The following is a 22,127-nucleotide window of genomic DNA, read 5'->3' as shown; positions in this document are numbered from 1 at the left end:
CAGATATATCCGGAGCCTCCCTGTGGGATGGGAAGTGTCCTGGAGGCTCGCTTTCATTCCGTATGTGGTATGTGATACATTGTCCATTTTACAAGAGGGGCTGGACTCAGAGGAAAGTACAGCCTCCAATTCCTGAGTCCAATGGCTCCTCTACATCCCTCACTTGTCTTTGTTTCACAGATATCACTTTTAACACTTTCATATTTTACATTTTAAAGCGCATAATATCCCTGGGCTTTAAAAATCAGATTCCCCTGCGAGATTGATGCACCTTACGGCCGCGCTCCCCGGAATCTGGGACTTGGGGGAGCGACAAGAACCTCGGCGAAGTTAAACCAGCTCAAAGCTCCGCCTGGGCAACGACACCTTGTCCACGGGGCAGGCGCCGCTCCAGCCTCCCGCGCTCCCGACCAGCCCACTTAGTGGGCGAACCCACCTCCAGGAGGGCAGGAGGATACGGCGAGTCCCCATTCCTCCCGAAGATGGCCAAGCCACTCTCTGGCCAATCAGGAAGCTTCTTTTATCACCGCTTCTGGATACACGATGTTGGAACTGCTTTTCCCTGAACTTTCAGGCTGTGCGGGGGCGGGAGGCGGAGATGATTGACATCTCCTACAACTATTAGTCAAGCGAGATAAGCTTGAAGAGCAGATACTACTACGAATTATCCTGCGAGGAAATGTTGTTAGCCGCGCCCCCTCCTCCCACTGGTCTCCGTGAGCCTTCGGGGTGGGAGCTTTTGATGGCAGCCAATCGACGGTCAACGAGGAGGAGGACGACGATGAGGAGGCAGGGCAGGCGGGCTATGGTTTCCTGGAGAGCGCCTCTGTCTCAGTGCTTGCGGCCGGAGGGTTGCTGGGTCACTATTCCCGGACCGCACTGCCAGGGGCTGGGCCGAGTACGAGAGCCGCATCGCCTCGCTGGCACCTTTCAGGCTGCCTTCTGAGGCCTTGAACTTGGCCCCATCTGGCGCTCCTGTGCGCCCCGCTGCGACCCTAGCGCCCGATATCCTCCCCGCGGGCTGTCCGGAGGGTCCAGGCCCCATTGTCCTTGTCCCCACCGCGGCCACAGGCCCCTTGAGCGCTAGCCCTCCCCACTCCCCTTCCCAGGCAGGGCACCAACGCCTCCAGCAGCCGCTCTTCTGTCTGGTCCGTGGAGGTGGTTGGTTACCATGGTGAAGCTGGCAGCCAAATGCATCCTGGCAGGTGAGTCTGAAAACTTGCGGGTGAATACAGTCTCCGGAGTCCAGAGACTTCATAAATTGTCGAGAGCTTTTGTTCATGTAAATTGTCTACCCTCTTTCCCTTTCTCTCTCGCAAAGACGAGTTAATGCAATTACTGATAGAGTAAATTTCATTAGGCGTGGAAGAATTATCTTCCAGAGCACATTTGTAGCTCCAGGTGGCTTCCTTCACTCCCTGTCATACTCTGAGACCACCGTCACCAATTAGAGCTGTACTCAGGAGGAGTAGACTTGTTAAGAAAATCAGGCTAAGCACACCATAAGTGCTTCAACTAAACCAGGTGCTGTACCCCAGAGTTAGGCATCAATGACTTTGGTGGTCTTATGGGATTTTTTTCCTGACCCCAATCTTATGCAAACAAGGATAGGAGACAGTAAGGTACAGTTGACCAGAGTTTGCAAAAAGCTATGTGTGTTGACTTTAAGATCCAGAGTTACAGTGCTGCCTCATGGTCAGGAGGACATAAATGTTGAATCCCCCAAAAGTGGGAATCTTTGTTTTGCTGACTGATACATCCCAAGCAGCCAGAACATATATGTAGAACATAGTAAGTACTCAGTAAATATTTGTAGAATGAATGCCTATGTGGCATGCACATTTGTGGTGTTCCTGCTCATTTAGAAAAACATTTGCCTGGATTATGGACCTGGGACCACAGAGCACAGATGTACTTTCCTGAGTCCTTACTGCTTGTCAGGCACGTGCATTTCATTTAATCCTGTCACAGTAGGTAGCACCCTGGGGTAAGTGCTGGATTGTTCTGACTTTACCGAGGCACTGAGGTGAAGTTTCTTGCCCAAGGTCACCCCCTAGCGAAGGAAGGTCATAGGCAGAATTTCAACCCCGAGATCGGCCTAAAATTCCTAACTTCCTACCTCCAAAATTCTTAACTTGTGTTACTGTTGAAACCTGTGACCTTTCTGGGTTTATCTGACCAGTTCGGGAAAGAAGCAGTGAGAAATTATGCAGAGGAAAAAGAGATCCCTTTTTTTGATTCCTCTCTTCCAGACCGAAAAGGATGGTATTTTTAATGACTTTTCCAATTTGGAAATAAAAGGGTCACACAGAAAGTTGACTGACCATAGTCAATCAGATCATACTGAGCAAAAGAAATTAATGGTTCTCAAGAGCAGTCCCTAGTTTCCAGAGCACCAGTGGGGGCAGTATTGTGTAACAAAATTAATTCTGCTGATCTTCAGATTGGCTGTGTCCTCTTGGACAAAGCACTTCTCTGAGCCTCAGTTTCCTCATGGATAAGGTGGGATCGTTTTTTTCTGAAGTTAGATTTTTTTTTCTAAATGGACCTCTCTCTCTGACTATTCTTTCTCCTATTTCTTTTTTAAATCAACTCCCATCACGAGGCTAACTTACTGAGCACCATCTATGTGTCAGCACTGTGCTAGACCCTCACCACGGGTCATCTCAACAACCCTGTGTGGTCAGGATTATTGTCATTCTCCTCTACAGATGGGGCAGCTGAGACCCAGAGAGGTTAGGACACTTGCCCTGGGTCACACAGCTGGGTTTGGCTGAGCTGGGATCTAGATTCAGGTGATCTGATTTCCAGGGCTTTGTTCTTAGCCCCACACTCTACCATCCACAGGCCTCAACTTGAGACTCCTTGCCCTTCTTTATACCCACACCCTCAGGTACTAGTTTTACCTGATTTCATCCACTGCCTGGGAAGTCATTCCTGAACTCCAACCTAACCCTCAATCTGAAGCCTCCTTTTGAGGCCTCAAGGGTATCTATCTCCTCTTGGAAGTTTTCAGGGGCCAAAAGACCTCAGCAGAGTGAATCACTGCACACAGCCCTACCTCCACCACCCATCAAAACCTTGTTCTTCACCCCACCCTCACCACACAGGCCCCCTCACTGGCCAACTCTTTATTTTATGTTATTTTTTAAAACAAGCACCACATTTTAAAAAATATTTATTTAATTTATTGATTTGGTTGTGCCAGGTCTTAGTGGCAGCAGGTGTGCTCCTTAGTTGTGGTTTGTGGGCTCCTTAGTTGCGGCACGTGTGCTCCTTAATTGTGGATCACCGGCTCCTTAGTTGTGGCATGCGAATTCTTGGTTGCGGCATGCATCTGGCATCTAGTTCCCTGACCAGGGATCGAACCCGGGCCCCCTGCATTGGGAGCGCAAGTCTTAACCGCTGCGCCACCAGGGAAGTCCCCCGACTGTTTAAAATGGAGTCAATCTGCCTTTTTTCTCTCACATAACTAGTCACCGAGGGACCTGATAATTCAAGTGCTTATTCAGTCCACATATTTACTGAGCACCTACTATGTGTTAGTCGCCACGCAAGGTGCACTGGGAGTACAAGGGTGAACCCGGCCAGCCCCCGCACTCAAGGAAGTGCTGAGTTGTGCATAATAGCTTATAACGCAAGAAACAGGAATCGAATGCCCTTTGATCCCAGAGAAATACCTCAAGGCACAGCTGCTAATTGTTCTGATTCAGATGGAGAGAAAAAAACACTTAACATTTATCTATATTTTATATGCTTCCAAATCACATAAATATTACTTAATATATATCAGGCACTGTACATGTTAACTCATTAAATCCTCATAGCAATTCTATGAGATAGAAGCTGTTGTCCCCATCTTGCAGATGTGGCAACTGAGGCCCAGAGAGATTACTGACCCAAGGTCATACAGTTCATAAGTGATGGAGCTGTAGTCTGTGCCCTGAGTACCATGCTGTACTTACTGCCTCTTGACATGGGATGATAAATCTGACTCCCTGGAGGGCTGCTCTGATGTCAAGTCTCATGCCACCAGCAGTGAGCTGCACTACCCACGCAGGTAAAGACAAAGGAGCGAGAAACGACCTTCAGAGGCTGGGCAGGAAGGCCATGTTGGAGCTTTGCCTGGCAGAGACTGGGCAGGATTAGGATTTGGATTAGGGTGACCTGAAAGGAGGTTATCTTCGAGGAATTTTCAGGGATCAAGAGAATAGGACTGTAGAGCCGTAGAGCCCAGATTTTGTGTAAGGGATAGTCAGAGACAGAGTTGGAAGGTGGGGAGGGGCGTACAGCGGAAAGAATCCTTTGACAGGCTCTGTGTGAGAGCGTCACCAGAGGAAAGCGCTGTTTTATGAAGATCTGTCTGTTGATGCCAAGCTCAGGGTGGGTTAGAGCAGGGAGAAAAACAAAAAGAGAGGGCCAGTTGGGAAGTGTTTTCAGTCCAGGCCTAGTCAAGAAAACAGAAAATACATTAGGCATTTCAACAGAGAGAGTTTAATATATGGAATTGGTTCAGCATGTGTCAGAGAACTGAAAAAGCCAGAAGACGACGTTGTGATGACACAATTGGTGGGTGGAGGTCAGGGTTGTCAGAAGCTTGAAGAAGAACCTCCCCCAACACTGAGCTGGGATCCAGACCTCTGAGGAGGGGGCACTGCCTGGCTGGGGTGGTACCCAGTGTGTGATGCCAGCACGTGCCACCCATCCCTAGGACCCATTGCCCACTGGCCAGGAGCTCAGCCCCATGTTTAGGGTGAGAAACCGCCAAACCAATTCCAGACCATCCTGAGGGTCTGTGTCTTGAGGCCACTCCTGGTACCAAGTGCTACATGAGGCAGGGTCCAGGCAAAAAGCTGAAACTACATAGGCATCTCGACAGTGAGGATTTAGTGTGGGGTGTTCATTAAACAGGTACTGGAGGACTGGAAAGACAAAAGGGGACAGTCAGGCAGCACAGAGAGTAACTTCAGGAAGGAGCCTCATCCCAGGGCTGCAGGACGAGAGGGAAGAGGGCAGGTCGTCAGAACCTCGAAGCGCAGAAGGGTGCTGGGAGCTGAGCTGCAGGTCTCTGCGAAGGGGACGCTGCCCACTTACGCTGGTGTCTCTGAGGTGGCACATTCAGGCTGGTCCAGAAGTGCAAAAACACAAAACAAAACACAGTTGGAGGCAGCGACTAACCTTTGCTGCTGGGTGAAGGCCATCACTAGGATGACACTAAGAGAAACAGCAAGCAAAGGGGAAGGAGCAAGTCCCGCCCCCCCGCCCACCCCCAGCCTTCCAGTCTTGCTCTTGAACTGACACTGGCAGAGCCTGACAGGAAATCCCTGGCCAAAGAGAAGCGTGTGCAGAGTCCCAGCTCCAGCATCACAAGGCAGAGCATGGATGGGTGGGTTTGGGGCTGAGACAGGAGCCCAGGTTGAAGTTGGAGGTAACTAGGGCAGTGTTGGTCATGACAACAAAGGAAGTGCGGGCTGGAGACACAGAGAATGAAGTAAGGAAGGAAGGGGAGGCTGACTGGACTTGGGAGGAAGGAGAAGGAGCCTTCAGAGGTGACTGTGGGTGAAGTCTGGGGACATCGAGAGTGGTGAAGAGAACAAGTCAGATAAATGGGCGAGGCTGCTCAGGACCCAGCCTGGCTGCAGGCACTGAGATCCGGTGAAGGCCTGACATTCCAGTGGAAACACCCACAGGGTGCTGGAAACACAACGCTTGTGAGAGGAATCCTGGCACGAGAAGTGACAGTCAAGGTAACGAGAGTAAGTGGGACCAAGTAGATGGGAACAGAGGACCAAGGACAGGCCCACAGGGGTGTCCACATCTGGGAGGCAGGCAGAGCAGCAGGAGGACCAGGCCGGTGCGGGGTCACCGGGGCCAGAGGGCTGCTGGGGGCAGGGTGCTGCTTCAAGCTGATTCATCCTTCGGAGGCATTGGGGAGCGTGAGAACTGAGGAAAAACCACTGGACTAGGCGATTATGAGGTCGCAGGTGACCTTGCATCGTGCCTTCACAGATGGCACCCTCTCCCTCAAGCAGTGCACCCACCCCCCGCCGTCACCCCTGGGCTCAGCCTCCTCCAGGGAAGTCCTCCCCGCTGATGAAACCCCTCATCAGCTTCTCTCCTCCCTGTACCCTCAGACACCTCGATTCTCAGCTTGTGCTCTTTGAATTTGCACTTGTCATTTTGTTGCCCTGCACATGTGTTGTATCAGTGGTCTCCCCGTCCTGGGCTCACTCGGGTCCCTCTTCAGCCGACACAGGAGGTTTTCCAGAAGTGTGGGTGACTCTAACTGACAGTCGGAAGCAAGTGTTATGAAATTAACCAGAACAGATCTGTGGGGAATTTCACAAACGGGAAGGGCCAATTTCCAACCCGATTCAGAAGCAAAATTGAAGTCGGGAGGGTGGATGCAGTCATTGCACAAGATGTGCTCTGTTTGCCCTGAGATGGGTGGGTACCCAGTGAAAGTCCAGCCCACGGTCCCCCACCCCACCCCCGGTGTCCCGGAAGGCTGCGGGGATGAGGATCTGCAGGGGCAGTGTTAGAAATGGGTCAGAAGGGTCCCTGAGCTCTAGGAGAGGAGTGGGATCTGGCGGAGAGAGGGCGATGTTGGAATCCTAGGCGGGTTACCCAGCTCCTCTGAGCCTCAGTATCTTCATCTGTCAAATGAGGTTAATGATAGTCCCCGGCAGGGGGTGGAGGCTGGGACCTGGGAGCTGGGAAGGAGCGAATGAGATTGTATGAATGGCTCCACGACAGAGGCTCAACCCGTGTTGGTTCCCTTCTAAGAAGTGGTGGCAGGGGCTTCCCTGGTGGCGCAGTGGTTGAGAGTCTGCCTGCCGATGCAGGGGACACTGGTTCGTGCCCCGGTCCGGGAAGATCCCACATGCCGCGGTGCGGCTGGGCCCATGAGCCATGGCCGCTGAGCCTGCGTGTCTGGAGCCTGTGCTCCGCAACGGGAGAGGCCACAACAGTGAGAGGCCCGCGTACCGCAAAAAAAAAAAAAAAAAAAAAAAAAAAAAAGAAGTGGTGGCAAACAGAAAAGCAAGACCTGACTAGCTCACTCAGACCTGGAGGAGTTAACGTGAAATGAAACGCCACGAGTCGGCAAATAATTGTCTCACAGGAGAAAATTATAGGTGGGAAAAGTCAAAACTGAAAAGTGAACAGAGCGGCTGGCTGTCGAGGAGTCAGGTAAAGAGGCGAGTTGAAGCCGCCTGTAAAACGGGGTGAAGGTGAGACGATTGCATCAAGGGACGCAAGGCAGAAGGATGCGAGCGCGGTGATTTTGCTGAGGATCAAGGGGGTGAGAAAGCAGCAGACGGGTGTTCTGCCAGGGCGCTGGGTGACGGAGGGAGAATCAGCGTGAGACTCTCAAGGTGGAAAAGGTCTTGCAGATGAACACAGCGTGGTATCAAAGGAAGTCACGCAGAGCCACCGGTGGGGACGTGGGGAGGATGCAGGAGAATTAAGGACGGGCACGGAGAGCGTCCAGCACCCTTGGGGGCCCGGGAGGAACTCCAGAATAAATTCCCCATGACCACCTTGTGAAAGGTCCAGGTCTCAGACATGAAACTGTGACATAGATCTTTAGTTTCCAGGTACCAGTTTATGGGGCTCTTCACTAACAAAGGAAAGCCGAGGAGATGGAGCCGGTGGGTATGAGACGGGCTTAGAGGAGCCAGTGGCTGTTGCCGATAGACTTAGAGGAGAGGCCCTGGGAAGATGGGCCCGCAGTGGTCGCACATGGGTTACCAGGAGGTGGAGGTGGAAAATGTCACTTGGAAATGGGCTTCAGGATGGCAAATGTAGCCCCTGACGTTTTGTTTCTCCTAAATGTAGAAACCCACCCAACTCTCCCCCTCTTCCCCCCACCCCAGAAAAGTACGCAGGATTCTCAGGATGGACGCTGTAAACTCAAAGTGGTTCCGTTAGGGAGCTGAGCCTGTAAGTCTGTACCTGGTCACACTTCCTTACCTTCAAGACTTCAAAGTAATTTCAAGTTTGAAAGGGACAGGTTTTCCCCATCGGGTGTGTTTCAGTGGAAGAGTGTCAGTTCTATTTCCAGTGCTCAGAAGCCCTCCTTCAGCTCTGTTACCTTCTGGGTGGGTTTTTGTAGATGAAAGGATTAGCCCGGAAGAAAAGAGACTGGCCGTCATGGGTTTGGAAGATCGGTCTCAGGACCTGCTGCCCTGCCAGCGACCCCGGAGCAAGTTCCCATGAGAATCAAGCACCTTTTCCCTGAGAACTCATTGAGGTTTTCGGTTTCTAGACCAGCGTTCTGGAATGGGAGAGCCTCCAGTCAGCTTAGGATGAAAGCGGTGTTTTTCTTTTACTCTGACCTCACAGGAGACCCAACAGTGGGCAAGACCGCCCTGGCCCAGATCTTCCGCAGTGACGGAGCCCATTTCCAGAAGAACTACACCCTGGTGAGATGTGGGCGTCGTAGGCCTGGCGGAGGCTTAAAGACAAGTGATCAGATAACCCTGGGGCAGTGACTTTCCAAATGTCCTTAAGAAGCCCTAAGAGGCCTGACCGTATGGCCATAAGCCACAGGGCACAGGGCAGTGTGTGGAGCAGACTGGCCGGTGGTCGGCTGGTCACCGTGTACAGCTCTCTCATGGGCAGGGGGTTGGACGAGACTAGGACCTCTCTGACTTCCACACCAGAAGTGAGTCCAGAGCACAGACACTTGAGCCGGGGACATGCGTCCCCTTGGGACCTCTGACGTGCGTGTTCTCCCTTTGCCTCCACAGACAACAGGGGTGGATCTGGTGGTGAAGACGGTGCCTGTCCCTGACACAGGGGACAGTGTGGTGAGTGGTGCCCTCGCCCCAAGGGGGCTCAGTGCTGCCCCAGCTGCGCCCGAGGGCTCCGTGGTCACTGTCATCCTCCCTGGGAGAGAGGCAGTGCTGTCACCTGGGGGACAGCGATCTCCTCAGTTCTTGCCTTCCCAAGGGAAAGATTTCAGTCAAGAGACATAGAACGGTTTTAAGTACTCAGAGTTTTATTAAGCAGAGTGAAAGTACACTCCCAAGAAAGAATGAGAGTGGGCTGTCTGGAAACCAGAAGCAGCCCGCAGTGGGGTAGGGCTGGGCTTTGTAGAGTGGTGGTCCCTCCCTGTGTCCTGCGTTATTTGACTGACAAGTTGATTGACAGCTTTAGGTTCCGTAACTTTTCTCCTAGCGGACAGGCGCTTTGCGCACGAGCACCCAAACCGCAATGCTAATGTATTACACATACGGCATAATGAACCCCAGGTTACCTTGAGGCACCTTTTAGGTCTTGGTGCACCTGCACCGACCTGTGCTGGTCGGTTTATCTTGCTTAGTTCTGATAAGGCTGGTGGTCCTTGACTAGAAGAGGGAGGATCTCTGGGTGGGTTCTGATCACTAGTGTCCAGGTTGGGGAGGGGAAGATGACCCCGTCCAGGATGGGGCGAGACCCACTCATGTCTGACTAGCTACCTACAAGTGCCAGGACTTGGCCTAGACTTGTCTGAGCATTCAGGAACAGGCTGGGGGGAACACGGGAAGCATTGTATGGAAGGGACAAGGAAGAGGAAGTGAGGAAGACTGGGCTCTGGGTCTTACCCTCGGAACTTACCGAGTATTGAGGTTCCTAACCTGGGTCCCTCTGTGGGAAGCCTCGACCCTTGAAGTTGAATTGCAAGATGCTAGGTTTGCATGTGCTTTTCTGGAGAGAAGTCTTAAGAATTGCTAGATTCTTAAAGAGGTCCATGAGCAAAAAGCAATTTTAAGTACCCCGGATACAGTGAGAAGGGATAAGATGAATGCACCAACAACCAGTGTGCAAAGCAAAGGAGGTCGCTGACCTTCAGACAGCGTGTGCCAGAGGCCAGAGCCAGCGGGAAATTAACGGGGCAATTAGGGGAGACTTCCTGGAATGGCAGCATTGGGGAGGGGCTCTCCCCTGGGCCGGTGAAGGTTCGGACACGGGCAGGAAGGGTCGTCCTGCGCCCTCTGCTAGAATCACACCTCAGCCATCCAGAACCATGACAGACTGTCCTACTTTAAATGCCTTCCCCAGGCCTCCTCGGTGACCTCCTTTAAAAAGGATCGTTTTAAGATTTGAAAATCAATTTGGTTAACAAAGTGCAGAATGACCTTTTGGAAAACAGCGCACTTGTCAGCCTGTCTAGCATTCTGTTCTGCCAGGTGGGAAGTCAGCTTGTTCCCGGTATTTTTGCACTCGGGGTTAGGAGAGGTGAGATGCCGCCCAGAAAGAGCCAGTTGGGGTGGGAAACCATTGTACTTGAGCTCGTTCCTCCTCCCACCGTCTTCCTCGTGCCTTGGCCAAAAGACAAATGTGTGTGCACGTGCGCATGCGTGTGTCACCCTGAAGGTGCTCTGGGAGTCCTATCGGGGATTTGCAGCCAGGGGTTTCCCCGTGTGTAGGCTTTCCTGGGACCTGTCTTTCTGATTCCAGGAACTCTTCATTCTTGACTCGGCCGGCAAGGAGCTGTTTTCTGAAATGCTGGATAAATTGGCAAGTAGCATTCAATCTTTTTCCTAACAATCACCACCACCTCCTTCCAAAGGTTTGCCCCTTAACAATGCCCTCACAGAAATTTCACTTCACTACAGCCACCAGGAGAAGCTACCATGGCAACATCCTGTAAGGGGCATTCCTCCCAGCCTTGGGGTTTGTGGCCCCTTGGCAGGTAGGAGCAGCTCTTGCATGTGATTCGTGATTGCTTCCCCCCAGCCCTGGAGTGGCTGGCTCCCAATGCCCCAGAGCTGTGCACCTCGGTCCTCGCAGCCCTCCACTCCGGGGCCTCCCTTCTCTGGAGCAACCCCCTCCTGGGGGTGTTCTTTCAGCCCTCCTCCACCTCCTGGGTCTGGAGCAAAGATTTCCTTCCCCGCTAGGGGGTGCCCTAGAGGCCCCACAGTGAGGCTCACCTTCCCAGCCCATCCCCTGGTCCCACCTAGGTTTGCTCTGGGACCTGCCCCTGCTGCCCGCCCAGCCTTCCTCTTAGGATCCAGCTTGCTGTACCTTCCAAGGTAACCGTTCCGCTAATGTGGGCCAGTGAGCTACTTAGAAGGTCTGAGATCTCCAGAGCCCTCCCCTGCCTTTCCGAGAACAGCTACATTTTAATAGAAACTGTTTGCTGCCGCCCTTTTTTTTCGCCTAAGAGAAATAGATCTAATGATGGTAATTTCACACAGGGCTGGCCTCACGCATCGGTTCTTGGTGTTTTCCCACGCGGCTCCCATGTACACTGTCTGGCGCTGCCCAGCAAAGGAGATGATGTGTCTGGACAAGTCAGGGTCACACGCTGCCCATGCTGGGTCCCCTCACTGGGGCCTGGAGGAGGGAGGTCTCTCCTGCATATGCACAGGAGTGGTCAGTGTGACTCTGGCTAGAGCTCTGTAGTCTGTGGAGTGAAGGTGTGAAGGGATCATCAATTTAGTCCAAGCTCCTCCCATCCTGGGCACCTCCAGGAGGGGAGCCAGTGTTGCCTCAGGGGCAGGAGGGTGAGGCCTCCAGAGCCAATTCTGGGCTGGCCTTCCAAGGACAGCTGGATGGAAAAGGATTCTCCCTCACACCTTGGGAGGTGACACAACACCCCAGAGATGAGCCAGGCTCTAATTGTGCAGAATGGGGGTCCCCAGAGACCAGGGCATCGCCAAGAGTCACACGCACCAGGACTAGCCTCACAGCCTAAGCAGGGCTGCCCCGCGGCCCCGTGCCAGGCAGCAGGATGGCCCAGGACTCTGAGCAGCCCCTGAAGGCGCCAGCCCCTGAGAGCATAGCCCTGGTTCTTAATTGGGACAGCGAACCCTGTCCAGTTGCTGGTCTGGTTTGGATTAGGGCTGATACACTGCAGGAGAGGCAGAAAGTGCCCTTTGCCTTTTGAAAAGCCAGCCCTTATTAGGAAAATGTAAGCAAACCAGCTTCCAGTGAGTGGCTAATGAAAAAAGGATGCTCTTTCAGGCCTGCAAAGCAGAAAAGCATATCACCTTGCATAATAGTGGGCCCTCTATGAGAATGAGTAGAAGAATGAGTTAATGGAACCGGGGCAGGCAAAGCGTTTCTGGGTAGAGAAAAGCCTCGGCCCCGCCCTGGTGTTTAAAGCCTGTGTGACCTGGGCAAGTCAGTTACCCTCTCTGAGCTCAGTTTCTTCAGCTACACAGTAGGGATCTTCAGACCAGCCCTGCAAAGTTGGGAGGTTTCACGATGATGCACAGAAAACGCCCAGCAGAGAGCCTGGCACGAATGCGAGCTGTTGCCCTCGCCGTCACCATCCCGGACCTAGGCCTTCCCCGCCACTTCGCCCAGCCCTCCCATTCATTCCTGTGGGTGAATCATTTTCTTCTGTGGATGTGGCTCGGTTTTCTGATTCACATCCCCTTTAGAATTTTTCACTTCCCTCTGCCCACGTGTCCCTTCCCTTAGAAGGCCACATTTCCTCCCAGTCTAGAAGTCACTTTCGCTGTCAGTGACGTGTCCCCATCCTGTCCCCCTTGCACAGTGGGAGAGTCCCAACGTCTTGTGTCTCGTCTACGACGTGACCAACGAGCAGTCCTTCACCAACTGCAGCAAGTGGCTGGAGAAGGCTCGGTCACAGATTCCAGGCGCCACCCTCCCAGGTACGAGCTGCAGGCATCCGGGGTTTCCAGCAGCACCTCTGACCTTCAAGTTCAAGGGCACAAGGTCACTGCAGACATGGCTGTGGGTGCAGAAAAAGGGTGCCCTGGTCTTTGAGTGTGATGGTCTAGACCATACCCTGGCTCTGCCTCAGCAACCACGGAAACCTCAGTGAGTTGCCCCACCTCTGTGAGTCTGTAAAATGGGCCTGCTGACGCCCCCCCTGACACGGTTATGGGGTGACTCAAGATAATAAGGGGGAAGGTGCTGTGATAGGAATATGAGTTGTTATTTCCGGAAAGCTAACCCCAGGGAAGCAGTCCTCATTTTCTCCTGTATGTGGGGCACCAGTAACCATGCAGGGCCCGTTTTCACTTCTGAATGCTCTCAATCAGTTTATTTTTCATCCCTATGTGAGATCAACAAATTCTCCTCATTAGAGACCAGGGAAAGCGATCTCCAGAGACAGGCTCAAAAATTAGCCGCAGCGGATGCAGCTGGCAACAGAACCAAATTACCCCTGAGTGCCTGACGCTGAGCCCAGCCCTCAGATTAGTGTTAATGAGCATTTTGAAAGTTTGCTCCATGAGCTGGGAATGATCGCAAATGCTCACATCAGTTTGGTCCTCGCCTTCACGGTTTGCAGCCATAGGGAGAGGAGGCGGACAGGTACCCAGGAGGTCTAGCAGAGGGGCTGAGCGAAAGCTGCAGTTGCAAAGCGCCGGCCTCCCGCTCTGCTGCGGCCCTCGGGGGCCCGTGCAGGGTCGGTGCAGGGTCTCTGGTCATGCTCATCACCTCGGATCAGGGAGCCCCTCTCAGATGAGGTTTTACACACCTCAAAATTAGGCTGCTTGCTCTTTTATCTCTCCAGCTGTCCTCCCAGACAGCCACGGTTAAATGCGATGCTCCGATTGTTTCTCTCGAGTAGGTGTACTGGTGGGGAACAAGACAGACCTGGCCAGCAGGCGAGTGGTGGAGTCGGCCCAGACCCGGGCATGGGCACTGGGCCAAGGCCTGGAATGCTTTGAAACATCCGTGGTAAGTATTTCCGCCTGCACCGTAGCCAAGTCTGGAGCAGACCTCGGCTGGAAGCGGTTTTTCACATGACCTCACATGCATCGAGTTGTTAGTCCACCATATGCAGAGCCTAATTTGGAGCTGATGTTTACATCCTTAGCCCAAGATCTCTTCTCAGTATAGCAAGAGTCACTCGTGTGTTACAAACAAGCAGATCAGCCAGCCAGCCAGCCCTGGGAAAAGCTGGATCTCAATTAGTAAGAAACACAAGTGTATTGTGTTCAGTTACTGTGACACTTGATGTTGGCATGAGACATCTTGGGTTATGGTGTTGTTGGCACATTATTTCATAGACTCTCAAAATCAGCCCCATGATCCAGGAGCTGGCCCCCATTCCCCACTTTGTGTTGGGGTGAAGTGACTGGCCCGTGCGTCACGTTGACTCACGAAGGGGTGAGCCAGGACTAGGATCTCTGACTTCTGGTTCCCGTGCTCCCTGCCCCTACCTTGCCGCAGCCCCGGGGTGACACCAGGCCATAGAGTGTCCTCTGGTCTATTCATCAAGAACCTTGGGAGGGGGGACGGTCAGAGGGATTTGTTCCCGGCCCCTTCAGTACCCGATAACCATGATTTGGGCATGTTCATGGTATTGTGGGAAGCTCCCTCCTACGTGGGGAGTTCTGAGGTCCCAGCCTCCCTGCAGCCAGGGTGCAGGCATGTGACCCAGGCTACACCAATCAGAAACACTCGTGTGCTACTGTGGAAGGGGGTCAAGTGAAGACACCCCCCTGCAGGAGCCGCCCAGAAACACCCACTTCAGAGCCAGCAGGGACCAAGGTGCCAGCCGCAGTGCCCCTTCCTGGGGTTGCTGGGGAGACTTGCCATGTCTGGCACAGCCTGAAACATCCCTGGTGGTAACTTGGACTTCATTCCTGGCCTTGTGGCCTCTGGCCCCGACTGATTCCTTGGTCCTCCCAGAGAGTCAGTGCGCTAGTTAATAAATAGCCCTGAGGTCGTTTTCTACTCAAACTCTCCTTAAGCCACAGGCACTCTTGTTGTTGCATCTATGAAATTTGGCCAATGCTGCTATTCAGTTGCTGTATGGATGTGAATTTCTTAAACCCCCTCAAAGCGGCATGCTTCCTTAGGGAAAGGAGCGAGTGCAGGCAGGTGCTCTGACCTCCGACGGTGAATTGCAGGACTAGCTGTGGGCCGCTTGGTGTGTTACTTAACCTGTTGGTGCCCCAGGTTCTTCACCTATGAAGTGGGGATAGTAAAATATATCCCTCATTGAGTAATAAATATGAGAATTAAGTCAGATGGTGAATATAAAAACACGTAGCCCGAAGTCTGAGGCATAGGAAACGCTCAGTCAATGTTAGCTTTTTTAAATATAAACATTCCCTCTAGTCATCTCATTTATGCTATTATTACTCACTAAATCCTTGTATTGCTAGATTGTGCAGAGATAAATGTCAGTTTTGCCTCTGGTCCAATGATCACAAATGCTAAATTAGTGAAGTTCCAATTAGCAGGCTTTTACTATATAGAGGGTTGCCCATCTTGTATGCAGGACGCCTTTGAGCAAAGCAGTAAGCTGTACCACCCACAGCAAACAGTATCTTCCTATTCCCCCCTCCTGCATTCAAATTTATGAAGTTGCCTCCTTACCCCAATATCCCACGTTCCCTGGAGCTCTTGACGGAACTCAGAAATTAACACCCACTCCCAACACTTCCATCACCAAAGGCCACTGGGCTGCATGTTTAAACTCTGGTCAGGTGCTTGCCACTACACGATTGAAATGGGAGGGTATAAATGATGTCTGACGAGGCTGCAGTTAAGCGCTTGGTATTAACTGTGCAAGTTAACTAGTCCCCCACTGAGTTGATGCCAACAAAAGCACCACCGGCAGCTCGGTTAAGAAAGCTGTAATTAAAAAGGAGATATAACCAAATGCCATTTGAGACGCAGCCAAGTCCTGACACCAAGCCCATCTCCTCCTTTCTTTCTAAATGCAGCCATAATTGTCCTGCAGACCTAAAGGAGATACCTACATGGCCATTTGACTTTCTTTTTTCTTTATAATCCCATCCCCAGAACATACTCATTTTAAAACTGGAGGTTTTGTACCCTTTGACCACTTTCACCCGTTTCTCCCACCCCCATCCCCACCGCCCCTGACAACCACCAGTCTACTCTCTGTTTCTGAGTTTGTTTTTTGTTAGATTCCACACATAAGTGAGAACATAACAATATTTATCTTTTTCGGCTGGCTTATTTCACTTAACATAATACTCTCAAGGTTCATCCACGTTGTCACAGGTAGCAGGATTTCCATCTTTTTTTATGGCTGAATAGTATTCATGTGTGTGTGTGTGTGTGTACCACATTGTCTTTATCCATTCATTCTTTTTTTTTTTAATATTTATTTATTTATTTTATTTTTGGCTGTGTTGGGTCTTCGTTTCTGTGCGAGGGCTCCCTCTAGTTGTGGCAAGCGGGGTCCACTCTTCATCACGGTGCGCGGGCCTCCCACTATCGCGGCCTCTCTTGCTGTGGAGCACAGGCTCCAGATGCGCAGGCTCAGTAGTTGTGGCTCACGGGCCCAGTTGCTCCATGGCATGTGGGATCTTCCCAGACCAGGACTTGAACCCGTGTCCCCTGCATTGGCAGGCAGATTCTCAACCACTGCGCCACCAGGGAAGCCCTATCCATTCATTCTTCAGTGTACACTTAGGTTGTTTCCGTGTCTTGACTACTGTCATGACTATTCTCTTGGCAGTGAAGATGGGGATGCAGCTATCTCCAAGGAAGTGATTTCGTTTCCTTTGGTTACATACTCAGAAGTGGGATTGCTGGATCATATGGCAGCTCTATTTTTAATTTTTGAGGAACCTCCATACTGTTTTCCATAGTGGCTGCACCAATTTTCATACCCACCAACAGTACACAAGGGTTCCCTTTTCTCCACATCCTTACCAACACTTACCTCTTGTCTTTTTGATGATAGCCGTCCTCACAGGTGTGAGGTGATAGCTCATTGTGGTTGATTTGCATTTCCCTGATGGTTAATAATTATGGGTACCTTTTCATGTACTTGTTGGCCGTTCGAATATCTTCTTTGTAAAAATATCTGTTATTCGTCCTTTGCCCATTTTTTAATCAGAGTATTTGTGTTTTTGCTGTTGAGTTGCACAAATTCCTTGTATATTTTGGATACCAACCCCTTATCAGATGTGTGGTTTACAAATATTTTCTCTCATTCTGCAGGTTGCCTTTTCATTTTGTTGATGGTTTCCTTTGCTGTGCAGAAGCTTTCTGGTTGGTGTAGTCCCACTTATTGATTTATGCTTTTGTTGTCATATTCACAAAATTATTGCCAAAACCACTGACAAGGATCTTTTTCCCAATGTTTTCTTCTAGGAGTTTTTTTGGTTTCAGGTCTTAAGTTCAAGTGTTTAATCCATTTTGAGTTAATTTCTGGGAGGTGTAAAATAGGGATCCAGTTTCATCCTTTTGCATGTGAATATCCAGTTTTCCCAGCACCATTTATTGAAGAGATTATCTTTTCTCCATTGAGTATTCCTGACTCTACTGTCAAATATTAGATGACCATATATGTGGGGCAATTATTTCTGGGCTCTCAATTCTGTTCCATTGGGCTTCGTGTCTGTTTTTATGCCAGGACCGTATTGTTTTGATTATTATAGCTTTGTAATAGGGTTTGAAATCAGGAAATGTGATGCCTCCAACTTTGTTCTTTTTCAGGATTACTTTGGCTATTCGAGGTCTTTGTGGTTTCTCTTTGACTTTCTAACACCCCTCAATATTTGACATTTTCACACCAAAAAATTTAAAAGCATTTCTTTAAACAGCAGTTAAAAGTTTAAAATGCATTGTTTATTACTGCAAGAAGTTGGACAGTATTAAATAAAAGCGAGTTCAGGAAAGATCCATAGGGATGGCTTCCCTTGCAGGAAGGTGAGGGGAAGGGAACTGATGTTTGTTGAGCACCTACTGTGTGCTAAGTTTCTTGCACACATTATCTATTTAGGCTTCCAACAGTCCTGCTGCTATCCATATCTTACTGATGACAAACAGACTCAGAAAGACTGTGTTGCTTTCCCTGGTTGCCCAGCTAACGAGCAGTGGAACCAGAACTAGAACACAGGCCAGCCTGTCCAGCTTGATAACCTTCTAGAAGGGGCTCTGGCCTCCCACAGAGCCTACTTTGGGAGTCTCAGGGGCAGAATTCTAGGCCAGATTAAGCACTAGTCTGAGCCTGCTCTAAAAGATTCTTCACGCAAAGCAGACCTACTCTACAGCTGTCAAACTATGTCAGCAAGATTATGATTCATCATTTAACAAAAGGGTTCCTATCATTGGCAAGCCTTCCTAATGCATTTGGAAAATGGTTCTGTTTACATGTGCTATTTCAGGAGCACTCCGTGTGTATAAAGAGACTTGCCTCCATTGAATTCCCCACTTTTTATGTTGCGTTCTCCAAAGATCTGGCTTTCAAGAGCTTTCAGACTCAGTTAGAAATCCTTGTGCATGTGCTTTGCAGGCCTCATTCTCTTCCCATTCAATGCTTAACTATACTTGCAACCGACGTAACGTTCTGCTATTTGACTTTGGCATAGCCTAGGACGTTATGCTCTGTACAGTCAAAAGTGTCTTGCAAATATAACTGAGTTATTCTTCTTATGTCCGGCTGAAGAGCGACAGCCTTCCGGTCCTTGGCAGTCATGAGTTGAGTATAGACGCTCGTCTGGGCCACCAGCTGTCCTCTCATTTCTCAGCACCCTCTCAGCACTGCCACCTCTGGTTCTGCTCTTGGTGACTTGTCTCCTCCACCTTTGGGACAGGAAGTCCAGTAACTTTCTGCAGGAACTGGTTTCCTTTTGCGCGCTTCTGTCACCCCAGCTGGCAGAGTGAAAAGGCTGCTCTTCTCAAATTTGGGGCATCTGAATTCTAGACTGGGCTCTGCGTAAACCAGCTGGGCCACTGCACCCCTGGGCCCCAGACTGCTGTCTCTAAAACAAAGGCACTGAGCTTGATGACTTCGTTCCATCCTTTGGTTTGGAAATCCTTCCGTTTTGTTGGGGATATTTCATTACCTCTTATCAAGGCTGCACTTTTGCCACCAGCTACAGATTGTTTGAAAACAGGTTCTTGTGCATTCATAGTTTGAGCTACTGTCTTGAAAGTAGTGGGTGCTTTCTTCTGCCAACTTATTTCTTTAAAAAAATTTTAAATACCCATGGATGCACACAGAGAGAGTGAGAAACGATAGCTAAGTGGAGAGCGTACCATTTTCTTTCTCCCAGAGCCTGTCAGGCTCACCCTATAGGGCTGGTTCTTCCTACCAGATGAAGAAAATCTAGGGCAAGTTCCAGAACTTTTCTGATCTCTCTCAGATAATTAAAAAAATCCTTTGGTCACGTTTAGTCACAAAATTATTCATTATTTCACTTATTAAAATGCCCAGTCCTGAGTGACTGTCAAAATTCGTAAAGTCAGCTTCGCCTCCTGAGCCTGCTGTGGGAAGCAGGGCCAGGCTGCTGCATCTGTGTTTCTGGACCTGTGCTTCCCCACCAGCTCACTTCTGTTGGGACCTGCTGTGGCCCCTCTGGACTTGCCAGGTGTCAGAGATGCCCTCCCTGCCCCCATCAGGGGTGCTGTCTCACCTGCGGCTTCCACCTCACAGGTGACACCTCCTCAGGCTAGGACACCTCCTCACCTTTCCTGCAACCTCAATTCCGGGCCGCCCATTCTTGTTGGGACCCATCACCCTCCTGGAGGCTGTCCCCGCGGAGTCCCTTTAATACAGCTCCAGGCTGGGCTTCCGCTGGGCCCGCTGCTGGTCCAGGGAAGCGTTGCTGCAGCCCCAGTTTGACAGAGGAGGCATTGCGGGCCATCCCCAGTCTGCCCCCTCCTGCTTGGCCATCCAGACAGCCAACCCCAGCCTCACCTTGATGCTTCCCAGGCCCGGGTCCAGCACTGGCCTAGGTCCCCGGGCTGCAGGCTTCCTCTTGGGACCCTCCCACTGACCTCAGGATGAGGGAGAAGCACCCGCATCCTGGGGTAAATGCCACAGCACTCCCTGACCTCCATCCTGTCTGGTCCTCCCTCCAGAGTGTGGAGGTCCTTGCCATCTGTTGTTTTGCTTTGACCTTTGGGGCCTCAGTCAAAACTAAGCAAGAAAGAGTCTCATTTTAACATCCTGTCACACACAGAGCAAGAGTGGCTAAAAGTACAGGCTCTGCAGGAACAGGTCTAGGTTCAGACCCAGCTCCATCACGGGCAAGTGTGTGGCTTTCGGCACGTGACCTCAACCTCTCCACGTCTCAGTTTCCTTCTTGTAAAACGGGAGGAATGGTAGTAGCTGCCCTGAGTGGTGGGGGTGGTGGGAAGAAGTTGGGGCAGAGGGCGGAGCACCTGGCAGGAGGGAAGAGTGGGCGATGCCAGCTCTCTGTGACAGTCCTAAAACCAACCAACCGACGTCTTCAATTTTTCTCTCCAGAAAGAGATGGAAAACTACAAAGCACCCTTCCACTACTTGGCCAAACAGTTTCACCACCTGTACCAGGAGAAGCTGGAGGTTTTCCAGGCGCTGGTGTGAGGGGCTGGCTGGACCATTCCCCGCGATGGAACCTGGCCGCGGGCTCCGTCTCCTCGGGAGATGGGAGAAGATAGAGTTGCCTGGGTCCTTCCAATCTATCGTGACAGCTTTAAATAAAATGAGAAAAATGGAGAAGCAGCAGCTCATTCCGTTCTTGGTCGGGGCAGCCCTGGTGCCATTTTACACTTTGGCTGCTGCTTCCAGAGCAGCCTCCAGTGGTGGGAGCTGGTGCTTGTGACAGTGGGTGTCCTGCCCTCCCCGAAGGACCGCCCCGCAAGAGCCCACCCCACAACTTGCCGTAGTTGAGGTGCTCAGCTTGGAATCTGCCACATGGCCAGGGGGCTGATGGCCCTCTCCTTATTCTAGCAGATTCGACTTTGCTTCCTGTCCCGCTGTCCACCTTGCTCCTTAGCCAGAGCTCCCTGGTGATGACTACTGTCCCTTTGCAAAACAGTGCCCTCTGCCGGCTGCCCTGGGTACCTCTTCTTGATAAAGACCCAGCCCCTCCCAGCTGCCGGGAACCCTGAACTTGGCACCCAGGGAGCCGAGAATGAGGCCACTTTCCTTTAATGACCCTCCTCTCAGCAAGCCGGGAAGCAGTCATAATTCTTTGCACTGAGCTTGACTGTTTTCCATCCTGTCTCTGCTGCCAGATTAATCTTCCTAAAACACCACTTTCATCATTTCACTCCCCTGATTAAAGACCCACGGAAGTTGCTCATTGCCCCCTAACCTCAGGGCTGCGGGCCAAGGTCTGGCATTGAAGCTTGCCTCTGACTGTCACCCTCACCCGGGGGTCCAGTTTCTTTCAGCTCCAGGGCCCCAGAGGGTCATCACCCTCTCTCAGTCCCCCTCTTGGTGGGAGTTGGGGTGCTGTGCAGGGTGCTGGCTTTGGCGGTAGGCAGATTCTGGGTCTGTCCCAGTGATAGCAGTCATAATGGAAATTAACTCTGGTCGCTGTTTATGACCTGCCATGTCTCTACATGAGCTGAGCACATTACACATATCAGCTAATTTAATCCTTACAACGTGGAGTCTCGCTGCCCCACTTTTACAAATGAGGAACCAGAGTCAGAATCATGGACGCCAGAGCCTGGCCCACAGCTGCCGCCCCCCTGCGTCCACCTGAGCTTGGCCGGGAGGAGGAGGAGGTGATGGCTCGGTTGCCCCTTGAGGTCACTGTGAGAAGTGAGAGAACATGAAGGGCATCGGCCACGAATCGGCCACCTCGGGCCCCTCCCATCCCCCCTTCCTGTCACCTCTCAACACAAACTCACTGTAGCCACAGCCATCTTCCCAGTGAGTCATTTCTTTCAGAAGATAGGGGCCTGCAATTCGCCGGGCATTTTCCTGGGCACTGGTCACATCAAGCTGTGGGTCTCTTGGCCCGTGTTCCGGAAGGGAAGATCTACAATAAACAACCAAGGAGACACGGAGGCCCCAGAATTGGTTACTGGGACCCATGGCTGTGGCCAGAGAGATGCTAAGAAACCCACTTCCTAAAGAGATCACAAAAGGCTGGGGCCACCTTCCCCGGGGCATCCTGGAGGTGCCCCGCCCCTCCACTCCTTGCCCTTTGCTGTTTATATAAGAAAATCGAGTGGTCAAGAGGAGGAGGGAGTGAGGGTGGACAGTGTTGGTGGATGGGTACCACTCCCTCTCCGGCCCCACCCCCAGAACCAGGGACTGGCGACCCCAGGAGAATCCTCCTAAGAAGAGACAGAGGACACTGCCGAGAAGAGGAGGCTGGCACCTTGCTCCCCAGCTGCATGCTCGCAGAGCTGCAGGAGCCTGGTGCCAACTGCAGGGACAGGGTGGTGAGGGCGTCCTTGGGGGAGCTTGGCACGCATCCCCTAGCCTTGTGCCTGGCTCC

General features: G+C 51.5%; 1 protein-coding gene across 5 annotated transcripts; it reads left to right on the top strand.

Annotated features, from left to right (window-relative positions):
* Positions 1–1,052: 1,052 nt before the first annotated feature.
* Positions 1,053–20,377, top strand: IFT27 (intraflagellar transport 27). Of its 5 annotated transcripts, XR_013811150.1 has the most exons (10): positions 1,053–1,205; positions 8,347–8,426; positions 8,754–8,813; positions 10,447–10,506; positions 12,494–12,611; positions 13,538–13,647; positions 16,900–16,950; positions 19,231–19,339; positions 19,869–19,935; positions 20,156–20,210. XR_013811150.1 is itself a non-coding variant. In XM_079714786.1 (8 exons), exons 1-7 carry the CDS (start codon positions 1,172–1,174, stop codon positions 16,918–16,920), a joined length of 483 nt encoding a protein of 160 aa, XP_079570912.1. In that variant the 5' UTR covers positions 1,053–1,171; the 3' UTR covers positions 16,921–16,950; positions 20,156–20,290. The 5 variants fall into 5 exon arrangements, 3 of the variants coding, with proteins under 3 accessions (XP_079570912.1, XP_079570913.1, XP_079570911.1); XR_013811149.1 differs by lacking the exons at positions 16,900–16,950; positions 19,231–19,339 and having other exon boundaries at positions 20,156–20,234; XM_079714786.1 differs by lacking the exons at positions 19,231–19,339; positions 19,869–19,935 and having other exon boundaries at positions 20,156–20,290.
* The last annotated feature ends 1,750 nt before the right edge of the window (positions 20,378–22,127 follow it).

Source organism: Hyperoodon ampullatus (genome assembly GCF_949752795.1).
Source record: "Hyperoodon ampullatus genome assembly, chromosome: 11".
Classification (NCBI taxonomy): domain Eukaryota; kingdom Metazoa; phylum Chordata; class Mammalia; order Artiodactyla; family Ziphiidae; genus Hyperoodon; species Hyperoodon ampullatus.
Note: the sequence above shows the minus strand (reverse complement) of the source record. Positions and strands in the feature narration are given on the sequence as shown.

Bases quoted from the DNA above. Each gene is read 5' to 3' on its own strand.
- IFT27 (XM_079714785.1), top strand. From the start codon at position 1,172: ATGGTGAAGCTGGCAGCCAAATGCATCCTGGCAG. The intron at 1,206-8,346 runs GTGAGTCTGAAA...CTGACCTCACAG, and splicing joins AGCCAAATGCATCCTGGCAG to GAGACCCAACAGTGGGCAAG. The intron at 8,814-10,446 runs GTGAGTGGTGCC...TTCTGATTCCAG, and splicing joins CTGACACAGGGGACAGTGTG to GAACTCTTCATTCTTGACTC.